The following is a 13747-nucleotide window of genomic DNA, read 5'->3' on the forward strand; positions in this document are numbered from 1 at the left end:
GCTGCCCAGGGTGGTGGTTGAGTCACCATCCCTGGAGGTGTTTAAGAGATATGTGAACAAAGTGCTTAGGGACATGGTTTACTGGTGGTATTAGGTTAACGGTTGGACTTGATCTTAAAGGTCTTTTTCAACCTAAAAGATTCTATAATTCTAAAAGTGAGGTAGTCATGACTAGACACCTGGTCTAGTGGAAGGTGTCCCTGCCCATGGCAGGGGGGTTGGAACTAGATGATCTTTGATCTTTAAGGTCCCTTCCAACCCAAACCATTCTGTGATTCTATGATTCTAGTCATTCAAACAGAGTTGCTACTAGGCTCCGAGCTGCAGGCTCATGGGTTTGCTGCTTTGCAGTTGGCCCAAAGCTCAAGTTACACAAAAGCTCACCCCATGGGTGTTTGCCAGGGGAGTTAAAACCAGGCCTAGCTGTGAAGCTGTAGGACTGCCCCATGAAGTCAGAGGAGCAGTGCTCCAGCTGAGTGTCGTATTAATTTCCCACCCTCTCTGATGAGGCATTCACTGTGCTGCTCCCACGTAGCCTATTAGGAGTGCTTCATGCTCCCTCTGAGCTGGAAAAGAGCCACAAAAGGCTCAGGATCTCCCAGAACTGAGGATATTGTTCTTGTTCCAAGTCTTAAGGTCTTGGTCAACTTTTCTCTGAACATGCTTTGCAAGGGGTTCATCATCACTGTTGATTTACAGACCTGCCTTTGCCTTGCAGACATTTTTAAAACACTAAGAGCTTTTTTTTTTCACACTTGATATAGGTACAGAGTAAGGGCAGACTACAGCCATAATTAGGGAATAGACTATTTTTTCACATTTTGTGATAGGCAGCACTGTAGTAGTTGTCATTTAAATAAATTACTATTAAGTAGTTTTACGAGCCAGCCTTTAGATCTGGATGTAATTTTGGCTTACTGGTAGTTGTTTAAACATCCAGTTCTTGCGGCACATTTCTTTTCCTGTGTTCTAATCCAGCACAGGAGATTATCTTGCACCAAACTACAGTTCTGATGTGGGAGTCATCAAGAAAGGAAAACGAGTGAGAAGGATTGAATGAAGCGATTTCACAGGTCAAAGCAAGGGTGTAGACAAGGTCAGCAATGCTTCAAAACTATATCAGTGAAAGAAGATAAAATGTGTAAAGAAAGAAATGTGTTTGAGTGGTGCATCCTGGAGCGAGCAATTTTGGCTAGTGTGGAACCCAGAGGATCTTAGAGTGCTAAGAGATTAAAAAAATGAAGATTCACCTGGCCGGGCTCCTGACCTCTTCCTAATGAAAGGATCAACTTCCACTGCTCCTAAAACATATTATCATGTTTCCCCAATACCCTGTCCCAACATTAAAGGGTGCTTTGGCTCTCATCCCTTCTCCAGACAGGTGACCTAAATCTGACCTTACTCTGTGCTTTCTTTTGCTATGCAGACTACACATAGGTTATCAAAATTTTGTCATCTCCATTGGTATTTCCCTAAAGGACTTTGTCACACCTAATGTCACATTCCCTGTTGAATGCTTGGAAGCTACAAACTCTACTTTTTCACTTTTAGTTTGGGTTAAATCTGGACTGCTTAAACCTCAGGGCTCTGTGGACACCTTCCCAGGCAAGTGCCTTTGCCTCCCAAATTGCGAACATCTTCGATGTCTTGGTTCAGTGGCAGAGTTAAGTGACCAGACTGAGCAAACGGTAGCCTGCTTCTGAATTCCTGTCCTGAGGAGTATTTTCATTCTTCCCCCAGTAAAAATACTTGCAGCATGTGTGGTTCTGCGAGGAAGGGTTCCTCCTGGAGCTGTCCCCTCCGAGTGCCCAGCGTCCTGCCACAATGCATTGGGCTATGGAGGTGCAGCTGTGCTTAGGGTGGCATTGTCTCACACAGCAGTACCGAGTGCCACATTACAGCTAAAATACTGCAACTGCATTAATTAATCTACCCATAGCATTACATTTAGAACAATACTTAATAGTGTGTGTCCTCTGTGGTAAAACTCCATTCCTGTGGAGCTTTTTAGGATATCAGGGTAAGTTCACTATCTGTATCCCATGGAAAAGCACTTGAAGTCAGCTGAAAATGGTCAACAGGAGATTTCTGCATTAATTTGTCCCAGAGCTTTATGGAATACATTTGTCCCTGCATGCTTCATATCTTCCGGCTGCTTTTACTTCTTGTTTTTGGGATGCAGCTTCCTCTAGGCAAACTTGTGAGCCCCTGTAAATTTCTCAACACCCTAATTTCTGTAGAAAGAAACCATGTGTTATAAACAGATCTCGTTAACTGGCAACTTCCAGTGAAAGTGGAAAATTGGCAATATTTCCATGAATTTACTGTAGCAGGTACTGTCAATTAGCACAATGTAAACACACTGAAAATACAGGCATTATCAATAAACAATTTTTAAAAAATTGAAGGCAGATGATTGGGCATACTTGTTATGATCTTCCTCCTGTTCAACAAAAGATGAGTTATAGATTTAATTAGCCCCTACACTGCCAGTGACTGCTGGATTTTCTAAACATGACAAAACAGTGTCTAATGAAAGAAGTTTCCTTCATTTCTCAAAACATGCAGTCTTAACTAAACACCATAAATCCAAGAGAAGCCTCTGCTGACTGCAGAAAACAGTGTTCTGAACTGTCTCATTCAGCCCCAGTGTTTCTTTGAACTTGCAGTTTCGAGATAAAAACCAGCTTATTGATCAATGATAACTATATGATCTGAGACAGTTATTTGTGCTGCAATTTCACCCATGCTTCTTCCTGGGTAATATGGTGCCTAGGGACACAATTTTCTGTGACCAATCTACAAATTCTAAAGAAGACAGAGCTTTGGAAATTACGATGTCTGTCTACCCCCACCTTGGAGATCTTTGAAACAGAGCACTGAAAACCTACCTACAGCCTAAGTTCCCTGTGGAAGATACTTGCAGCTTGTGGGCGAAGAATCTGATTTCTCATTTCTAGTTAGCTTTCATATTCACGTTTGAGCTGTTCTACCTCGTCAGCTACAAAAACACACTTTCTAAGCTTGTTTAACTAATACTGTGATTTGGAGCTAAAAGAAATAGTTATATGATTTAGTTTTTCCAGTCAATATATGCAGTTAAAAATAGTGAAACAACCTTAAGTAAAAGAGATTTTTAATATCAATGAAAATACATTGCTGCAGTTTTCAGACGTTAAATTCTCAATTGGCTATTGGGTATTTTTTAAGGAATAAACCATGGAGGATCTTAACCACATCAAACCCCTCTCAGATGACTTCCCTCTAGCATGGTCCTGAATAGGTCATTTGAACCTAGTGGTGCTGCTCTTGTGTTGTCAAAGATCAAACTCAATGAGTTTTCTTAGCACAAACCTGGGAAGGGAGTCAAAGTGTTTCTAATGATTCCACAGGGCCCATTTTGCTTTCATGAGAAGTCTGAATTGAAGTACCTAAATTCCATTGATTTTCTCTTAGATCTTCTGGTTTCTAAGGTATGCGCACTCCTTCCTACCTAGCTTCTTATGCCTGTGCTGTGCAAGTAAATACGCTCCACATCAATACACAATGGGATGCTTCTGTTCATAGGTTCATGAACCTTGTAAACAAAAGGGATTACTGTCATCTGCAACTATGCTGCATGACATGGATTTCTGTTTTCCAAATGAGTGTCACATAAAATAGCCCATCAATTCAGGAAAATATTTTGTCTTGATGACCCTGATAGTCCACCTTTTTCAAGCTTCCTAAGTTTTAGATTATTCAGTAGCAATTAAATTACAGATGTTTACATTTAATATATTCTCCCAATTAAAATCTGATATGCTAGAGCCTGTTGGTTGAATGAAAACTCTTGCACCTTTTGAGAATTGAGAATATAATAAATATTCATGTGATCAGCTGTATAACATTGAAAAGGACAGCTGGCTCAGAAGGTTCATTTGCTTGGTTTACTATCTATATCGGTTAACATTAGAAAAGGTTGCAAAAATTTATCTGCCAGAGGGTTTAACAGATAAAGTAGAGGTTCATTTTTTTCCTCTAACTGATCATTTTTGACATTTAACTATTATATAGGGGAAAAAACAGGAAAGTTGCTTTCTACAAAATACAGTCTCAACATTTACATCTAAAAGTCCTGAATAGATGTAAAAAAAATTCTTGATGTAAACTGAAAAAGCAATATTTGTTTGTAACATCTTCTTAGAATCAGCTTTTTCTAGCATCTGGGTCTCCCAAGTGAGGAGAAATCATTTTTATTGCCAAAAACCAAGAGGCAAATAGAGGTATAGAGTGTTAGCACTGCTCTAGCTTTGTGTACAGCTGACCCAAGCATATGGACCCTCAGGTGTAAAGCCACAGAATTTACTAGATTTTTTCTATGTCATGAAGGTGTGGAAAGGATGTTAATTTGGATCATGGAGAGCAAAGTGGGTCATTTTATCATATTGAAATTATTAATATAGAGAAAAATGTGTACTTGTGGTGATCAGTAACTTTCTGAAAGAAGACATCCACTTTCCAAGTGCAAAGATTTCTTTTAAATCATTTTGTCTCTTATTTTTTTAATTTAAGTTCACTTTTGATAATGAGCTTTGAGCTGATCATTGCACAATTAACTACCTTCTGGGAAAGCATCAGCTCCTAGGTGCCAGCCCTGGGTCAATTTGTGTTGCTGGCACAAATGTAAATATCTGAGGGAGATTGATGGTTTAAAATATCTTAGAAGCTTCAGTGCTCTCAGGATTCAAATGTTCCTGAAGTCACAAATTTTTGTAAAACACACTGTAGAAAAGTTAGATCACATCCTAAGATCAGTTGTTAGGAAATGTTTCTGTGGCATTGCTGTTCTCTGTTAGATTTTTTTTTTGGACCCAGAACTCTGACTTCTGCATTGGAAGGATTTATTTACTGTTAAGGTAGATATCCGTATATATCATTTTTGATTATCACATTCTGGATGACTTGATAGTATTAGAGCAAAAAATCCTGTATATCTATTCTGAAGGACTGTATATCATATACATATATATATATACTTTATCGCGCTAATTTCCCATTTTCAACAGTAAAAAAGTCTGTATAAATCCCTGTTTACCATAATATTTTTCCCTTGCAGTCTCATCCATTGTGTAGTCTGAGAGAACTAAGAAATTAATTGTCCTGTAAAGGGGCAGCTTGTTTTCTGTGCTCATTCGTAGCATGAATAATTGGATTCTTGGGGAAAAAAGGCCACAAATCCCAGTGATTCTGTATAGCCTGCTAATATTAAATGCTGCTCAGGTAATAGTGTTTTGGAATAAGTGGATCAAATTCTCTGCAGAGTCTAATCCAGGCACGTGCTGCCACTGTTCAAAATGTGCATATGTTTGGAGAACAGCTTGTGGCGAATTCTTAGAAGAGGGGTGACTGGATTAGTAAAAGTTTTTAAGGGCGAGTGGGATCATTTACCACCAGTCAAGTGATCTGGGACTTCTTTTAAAAGGTTACATTATTAAATGTTCTGCTTAGATAAAAAGAAAGGTGAAATTTAAGAAAAAATATGAGGTGTTAACAAAGCCCTAATTAAATGCCAAACATGGGAAATGTCTTCCCGAGAAGAAACCTGTGATGCTGGCAGAGACCAAAAAGCCATGCAGCTCTGCACTGTCCCTGGCTGTGACCAGAGGCAGAGAGGGCAGCACCTACAGCAGACAGGGACCTTCTCAGGGCCTCTTCTCAGCTTTCACAACCATGACTTTATGATTTAATCAGCCATGGATCCACCCCTGTGAATTTGTTCAATCCCATTTGGAACCTTTTCATTCTTCTTGCCCTGCAGAAGGTTGCCCCCCTTCTCTTCTCCCAGCTGCAGATAGCGAGTTCATGGAGTACTCCTTTGAGCAGAGGATGTTTGCTGCTCCTGACTGCCATTCTGTCCTTCACTGAATCGTTGCGTGTTCAGTGCTATGACTTTTGAGATGAGGATACTGAAACTGTCAGTAGTTCTCAGACTTTAGGTGCACAGTAATAACTAGAACCGTTTTGTTTCATTTGCTATGTTTTTTCTAACTCTTAAAATTCGATTTACTGTTCTACTGAGTTTATGTTTTTAGAGAAGTAGGCACACTTATTTCAAGATTTCTTGAGTGGTAATAATTAATTTAAGGCTCATCTCTGCTTAAGCTGAGGCAGGGCTATTTTTTCCCCATGTGCATCATCTCGCATGTCTTTTCATGAGATCTTTGCCACTTCACTCAACCCCGTCAGCACTGACAGTTTTACAGCTCTTGCATGCCTGTTTTAGATGTGACCGTTCTGAATGACAGAAATTTTCCACTATGGAAATTCAGTTCATTTCTACTTTTGCTCCTTAGCTTCCACCCCATAAGAGTCGCTCCTTCTTATCCCTTCACAGTAGGTACTTCACCACCAAAGGCTCTTGAAAATTAGAAGTTTCTAACATATTCTAACATGTTCATATTTTCATGAACAAGCTGCCCATCAGATAACCTTCACCCTTTAGAATCACTCATGCTTGTAAATAAATCCTCCCCTCCCAAGCCAGCAGCAGGGACCATGGTGGCCAGGATATGGTGGCTTAGAAGGAGACTCAGGCAGAGCTCCACTGGGGAGAGCAAGCACAGACCACAAACTCCTCGGGATACTAATGGGAGAGAAGGAACCAGGAGATAAACTTCTCATCTAGGAATCTAGAAATGCCCAGAAACAAGATTCTGCTGAATGGCTGTGAGTTTCATCAGGAATTCATTGGATTTTCAAAAAAAAACCCTATGATACAGCATGCCTGATATAGCAGAATCTGATAGAAATTCAGGTTCCTTCTGCAAAAGCTTTCCACACCCCACTCCGCAGCAAGATCATATGACAACACATTGCACCACTGCAGCCTCAGAAGAAGAGCTTTAAATCCTCAGAATCCAAAGAGCATTAGAAAAGGGACCTTGACAGACACAAGCTTTGATCTGAAGGTCACCTGCTGTTGATCCTTTCATAGCACGGCAGGACAAGAGGACTGCAGCGGTACCAAAACATTTAGAGTAGATACCTTTATCAGGAAGGTAAAGGCCATTAGGCTTAAGAGGAAGAAAAAAAGGAATACAAAGTTTCTCCGCTTTCTCCTTCCTTTCCCATTTCTTAATATTTGGAGCAGAATCGGACTCTCGTGGCTCTCCCACCTCCAGCCTTGATTTTAGCAGACATCTCAAGCAGGCAAACATCTGATCTATTCACTTGTCAGGTACAAGATGTCCAACAAAAATTGTTCTGGCAAATTAATAGGATTTCCCAGCCAACCCCTTCACTACTGAAATGATGTCTCTACTTAATTATTTAGGCTAGCAAAAACATCTTCTTTAGGGTTAGCAATGGCAAGCATGGTTATTTTAGCTATGGTGTCTCAGCCATAATACTTCCCCTACTTTCTTCCTACTGAATTTCTTGCTTTTTCCTATAACGCAGTCTCATTTTCAGATCTGCACTGATGTGTAGTACAGACATGGTAATTTCAGACAGAGCTTTTATTACATATACCAGAAACAGGCACATTTTACTCTTAGCTTAAATGATTCTTGGTGATACTTTAAGAAATTGACTGGATGCAAAAAGCTCTGTGTGAAGATAAATGGTTTCAGTGTCAAGTTTATCTTTTACTTGTTTATTTACTGATATGCATGCGTGGCAGGTATACATCTGCATCACAGGCAAAATAAACACAAGTTTTGAACAAAGTCTGGCTGTTCATATTTAGAATACTTTAAATCACAGAAAGGTTTAGACATTGTGACAGAAATTAGGTGCTTGTTTCCTAGGCAGCAAGGCATTTTTGAAGTACACTAGTTGTGTCCATATTACTAAAGCCCTAATTTCATTTATATTCTTCCCTGAACTATAGTGGTACGGAAGCATGCAGTTTTATTATGGCTTGAACTTCAGAGTACTCAGTTATATTTTCAGTTCTCAGAAGGATAATTTTTATCACTGTAAACAATACTTGTGTCCAAGCTAGAAACAAAAGTCACTTTGAGCTATGTATATTGAAACTTTGCGTGAGATGTGCAATCTGTGTTTGTTACCGTCACCTTAAGGGGATGTTTATCAGAGGGATGAGGAATATGTTCTGCAGTGATGGAGCATTCTGAACACATCTCCTGTTAGAGCTTTGTTTCATATGAGCATTAGATAGCCTAGATTTAAAAAAAAAAAAAAAGAAAGTTTGATTGGTCTTTTCTTTCACCTTTCCCAAGTTCTTTTTAGATATTAGAATTTTAAGGGTTTGTTGTTGGGTTTATTTTATATAAACACAACTGTTTTAAAACACCATTTGCAGGTGGATAGTGAAGCCAAGCAACTTTGTGCTACGATTGCCAAGACTGAAGTGTGGGATTGGTGAGGGGTACTCAGACACCATTAGATATTAATAACTTACATAGTCAAATATAAAAATTATATGATAAAAATATTTATGAGTAGTAGAGAGGAAGAAAAATAGCATGTTCTTTCAGGAACCTGGTTAGAGAGAAAAGTCAGCTGCCGTATATGCATTTAGTAAAAACAGAATTGGGAAGAAACACTGGGAGAAAGATCAAGAGTAATATTTAGAAAATTCAGTGGAAAATGAGGGAAAAGGCAGAACAAAAGAATAGATGGAGTACACAAAAAGGTGGAGAACCACAGGGAAGAGCAAATGCAGAAGCAAAGTTGATCTGTAATCTTATGAGAATGGGAGGTTGGGGTGTCTGTTTCATGTAGTAAATGTGTCTATGCATTCATAATTAACTGTAAATTCATGCTAGCATGTATCTAATTAGAAAGCTGCACAACTCAATAAATCATCAGTATGATTTCTATTTCAATTAATATGTTTGAATGGAGGAGAACAATTTAGTGAGCTCTGGGCATTTTTAGTAATAACATCTATTTGTATATAAAATAAGTCATGTTTGTAGTGCCTCTGTTGCAACATATGAATAAAGAAATTCTGTAAACTAGGAGGTGGGAGGCAATTTATGACTACTACTTATTTTGTAAATTTATCCCCTTCACTGTTTTAATGCCTTATTCTCTTGATTTCTTTATTATCTTGTTACGTGCCAGATTTGCAAACTAGCTAAACTGATTTTGGGCGTCGTATGTGTACGCTGTGTGTATATGCACATCCGGATTCTGAATTTTTAGTGAAATCTGTACTGTGTTAATAAAAATTACATTGTATAAGAATTTATATTCTTACGTGTTTAAACACAAGCTACTTTTTAATCCATATAGAACTTTCTTCCAAATGAACTCATTTTCTTTTGCTTGTGAACATCACCACTTGATTCAGCATCTGTTAACTGTGACTCTTGTTCCTTTTCTAGCTGTACCCCATAAAATAGGGCGAATAATTGATGGAAGTCCTGCGGATCGCTGTGCAAAACTTAAAGTTGGAGACCGGATCTTAGCTGTGAATGGCCAGTCTATTATTAACATGCCTCATGCAGATATTGTGAAGCTAATTAAAGATGCAGGTCTCAGTGTAACCCTTCGCATCATTCCTCAGGAGGGTAAGTCAATGGCCCTTAAAAACAGGAAGAAAATTTTAAGTAGCCTCCAATTAGCTTGAGTTATGTCACTGCTTGAAAGAACATCTTTTGTTTCGGTTTCTCAGCTGTAATGTACAGCACACCAAAATTACAGCCTTAGAACCAGCTTGAATAATATCAGAATTCTTGAAAAGGTTTCTAGTTATGAAAAGGGTATTTAAAGCAAACCTGGAGAAGTCTGAGAGAGAGCCGAGTACCGGAGAGTCAGTGTTAATGTCTTTTGGAAGAATTGTCTTCTGCATGGAAAAGAACCCTACAACAGTCATGTTTTGAGTTTGTTCCCTTATGTCCTGCTATAAATCAAACCAAAGTTTGGCACAGTGACTCACAAGAGACTGCAGTGGCTGTCACCAGGCATGTTCAGCTACTAGCTACCCGTGACAAAAAAGCGATGTGGAGGAAGAGCTCAGATTTGATAGTTTACTCCATGTATATCACTATAAATACACAAGGCAAAAAATAACTGAACCCTAAATTATCTCATTTGTAGGGTGAGGATAAGGGGACAGACTCATTATTCTGGTCATTACTCCACAGCTAATCAGTGAAGATCTTTTGATGTTGGTTTCATGGGTTTTGGGGTTACATCAGGGCTTTTTTTTAGTTTAGTGATGTGCTGCATTGGTGTATGAATTGTACTGCATTAATGAGGCTGTGGCTTTATATTTCAGCAACAAATAACATTAGAGCTAGGAATGTTACACAGCAAGTAATGTCGTTACTTAATGATCCATGCTCCAGTTAGACGACCTTCACCTTCTGCTGCTGCATCCAGCAATGAGACAAGGAAAGAGTCTGACACTGGCCATGGACTGCAGCAGGGTGAACTTACCTACTTTGTTAAATGAAATTAGTGAGGGTAAAAACACAAATATACACAGGTTCAGAATTTACACCAAGGAACTGATGTATAATCACTGGAGGTCAGTTTTGCAAGCATGTACAAACAACTGTGATGCTTCATGCAGTCTGTGCAGCTTCTTTAAGCCTCCCTGCTACCCAGATTAATTCATATTAGCAGATTGCTAATAGTGCAGTGTTAGACATGAATACCTTAAATTAGAAAGAAAGCAGAGGTGCATCTGAGATGCAGTGCTACAAGATATTCTTGGGTGCTAGTGGTGAGAAATTATTTCTGACCAAGGCATGGCTTCCCTGTGTGTCTGTATGACCCCGGACACCCCATTTGCCTTTCAATATTAGCTTCTCATCTTATAAAATTAGGAAAAAATCTACTACCCCTGTAATGCACTTTCAGGTGAAAAATACCATATAAATGCAAAGCAGTTTTAGCAGCAGCTTATGATTTGACTAGTTCATCCATAGTTATGAGAGTAATGTAGAAACGAGGGACAATATTCCCAATCTTCGTCTTTGAAACTTTTCAATACAAAAGATACTCTCAGACGCAAAATGAGCAATTAAAGTCTTAAGCACAGTAATTACACAGACAAGTATTCCTTATGCCTGCATGAGGAGAGTTTTAAGTGCAAATATACGAAAGTTTTTAACATTTAAGCCTAAATTGAAAAGATTTTTAATAAAGTAACCAAAATTTTTAAAATAATTATGAACATAAATAAGAAGAGAGCCATTAGAAATGTGTAGTCATAGGGGGCAAACACATGTTAAAAAATAAAAAATTCAATCATTCAAAATTCAAACTAGATCCAGATACAAAAGTAAGCAAGATCTGGATCATGCACACCTATTTCTGTTAGGGATGCTCAGCCATAGGCATGTCCATTCTGGATGCTTTGCACCACACCACATTAGCCTCACTCATGCTGTTGCAAGCAGGAATAAAAAAAATCTAATGCACACATTTGCCACTGATTATGCATGAGCAATTACTTCTGCAGTACTCTATCCTCTTATGGGTGGAGTCTCTCTCATATACACTTCTTAACAGGTAAATGATGAGCACTATAACTGTGCCAGTGTGTCAGGAGAAATATATTAAACATGAGCTAAGTGTCAAATGTGTCTTGGCCCAAGTGCAGTGGAAAGCCTGAAGGATCCTTTACTTGTAACAAGGCCACGAGGCCACATTTCCTACCCCAGCATATCTGTCTTTTTGAATTTTATGTTGTCTAGAAAGAAGGATTCTGGTTTTCTGCAGTGTTCCTATGGGAAACCCTGGTCATTGGCACAGTACAGTGAAATAAAACAGAGGTTCAACTGGTTAGTCAGAAATTATTGAGACTGGTTTTGCTGTTCGTAGTCCCCAAAGATTTTTAAAAAGTAAGAAACTGGTGTTGAGCTCAAAGACAGCATGAGCTAACACAAGCACACCAGTGCTTTAGCTTTTGTGACAACAGTCTGTCATCCCATAACAGTGGCAAAGGCAATAAAATCATTAATTCTCTCAAAATGAAAAGGTTTTTTCAAAATGAAAAGTATTTCAAGTATGTAGAAGCTGAGCTAAGACCCATGGAGTACAGGGAGGTGATTGAAGGCAGCCAGCATGGCTTCACCAAGGGCACGTCCTGCCTGACCAACCTAGTGGCCATCTATGTTGGAGTGACTAGGATCAGTGGACAAGGGAAGAGCTATGGATGTCATCTGTCTGGACTTCTGTAAGCCCTTTGGCATGGTCCCCACAACATCCCTCTCCCTAAATTAGAGAGATAGGGTGGGCTGTTTGGTGGATGAGGAATTGATTGGATGGTTTCATCCAGAGGGTAATGGTCAACAGCTTAATGTCCAGACCAGTAACAAGTGGTGTCCCTCTGGGGTCTGTGCTGGGAGCCAGTACTGTTTAATATCTTCATCAGTGACAGTGGGATTGAGGGCACCCTCAGCAGTTTTGCAGACCACACCAAACTGAGTGGTGAAGTTGACGTGCCTGAGGGTCAGGATGCCATCCAGAGAGACCTGGACAAGCCCAAGTAGTGGTCCCGTGTGAATATCATGAGGTTCAACAAGGTCAAGTGCAAGGTCCTGCACATGGGTCAGGGTATGCTCCAGAATCAATGCAGGCTGGACACTGAAGGGATTAAGAGCAGCCCTGCCAAGAAGGACTTGGAGGTACTGGTGCATGAAAAGCTGGACATGAGCCAGCAGTGTACATTGGCAGCCCAGAAGGACAACCGTATCCTGGGCTGTATCCGGAGAAGTGTGGCCAGGAGGTCAAGGAAGGTGATTCTCCCCCTCTACTCTGCTCTTGTGAGACCCCACCTGCAGTACTGTGTCCAGCTCTGGGGCCCCCAAAATCAGAAGGATATCGACCGATTGGAGCGAGCCCAGAGGAGGCCACAAAGATGATCAGAGGGCTGGAGCAGCTCTCCTATGATGAAAGGCTGAGAGAGTTGGGCTTGTTCAGCCTGGAGAAGAGAAGGCTCTGGGGAGACTTTATTGCAGTCTTTCAATAGTTAAAGGGGCTTATAAGAAAGATGAGGACAGAGTTTTTAGCAGGCCCTGTTGAGATAGGACAAGGGGTAATGGTTTTAAACTAAAAGAATATAAATTTAGACTAGATATAAGGAATACATGTTTTACAATGAGGGTGGTGAAACACTGGAACATGTTGCCCAGAGAGGTGGTAGATGCTCCATCCATGGAAACATTCAAGGCCTGGTTGGATGGTGTTCTGACAAACCTAGTCTAGTGGAAGACCCTGTTCATTGCAGGGGGTTTGGACTAGATGACCTTTAAAGAACCTTTCCAACCCAAACCATTCTATGATCAGTATTTTCAGGCTTTAAAAGAAAACAAAACAGAGCCATTTGCATTGTTCTCTTGGGTTTTAAATAATGGAGGTATCAACCAGAGTTACAGAAGTGACTGTGATTTCAGATCCCACTGACTATGAAAAGGATCCCATTATGTTCAGATGTCTTAAAATCTAATTATAACCCAAGAGAATAAAGCAACAAAGCATAAATTTGCAGAGGTAGTGTGTGACCAAAAATGATTGTTGTCTACCTTTGACCTTTATTAAATGCTACACTGTGACAGGTTTTTAATCTCCAGTTTCTCATTACACAGAGCTGAACAGCCCAGCCTCGGCCCCCAGCTCAGAGAAGCAGAGCCCCATGGCCCAGCAGCACAGCCCCATGGCCCAGCAGAGTCCCCTGGCACAGCAAAGCCCCGTTGCCCAGCACAGCCCCGTCGCCCAGCCACCGCCTCCGCAGCCCCTCCAACTGCAGGGACATGAAAACAGGTAAGAGTGGCTCCTCCCG

General features: G+C 40.1%; 1 protein-coding gene across 1 annotated transcript in view; it reads left to right on the forward strand.

The window, feature by feature from the left end:
* Positions 1-13747, forward strand: part of LOC104508548 (membrane-associated guanylate kinase, WW and PDZ domain-containing protein 2-like) — a gene marked incomplete at both ends in the record, with an annotated part of 66540 nt that overhangs the window by 28233 nt on the left and 24560 nt on the right. The window contains 2 exons of the mRNA XM_010150206.1: positions 9339-9524; positions 13554-13728. Coding sequence (XP_010148508.1) covers positions 9339-9524; positions 13554-13728 — 361 coding nt within the window. The remainder of the gene's footprint in view (positions 1-9338; positions 9525-13553; positions 13729-13747) is intronic.

This window comes from Eurypyga helias, unplaced genomic scaffold (genome assembly GCF_000690775.1).
Source record: "Eurypyga helias isolate BGI_N326 unplaced genomic scaffold, ASM69077v1 scaffold14764, whole genome shotgun sequence".
NCBI lineage: Eukaryota > Metazoa > Chordata > Aves > Eurypygiformes > Eurypygidae > Eurypyga > Eurypyga helias.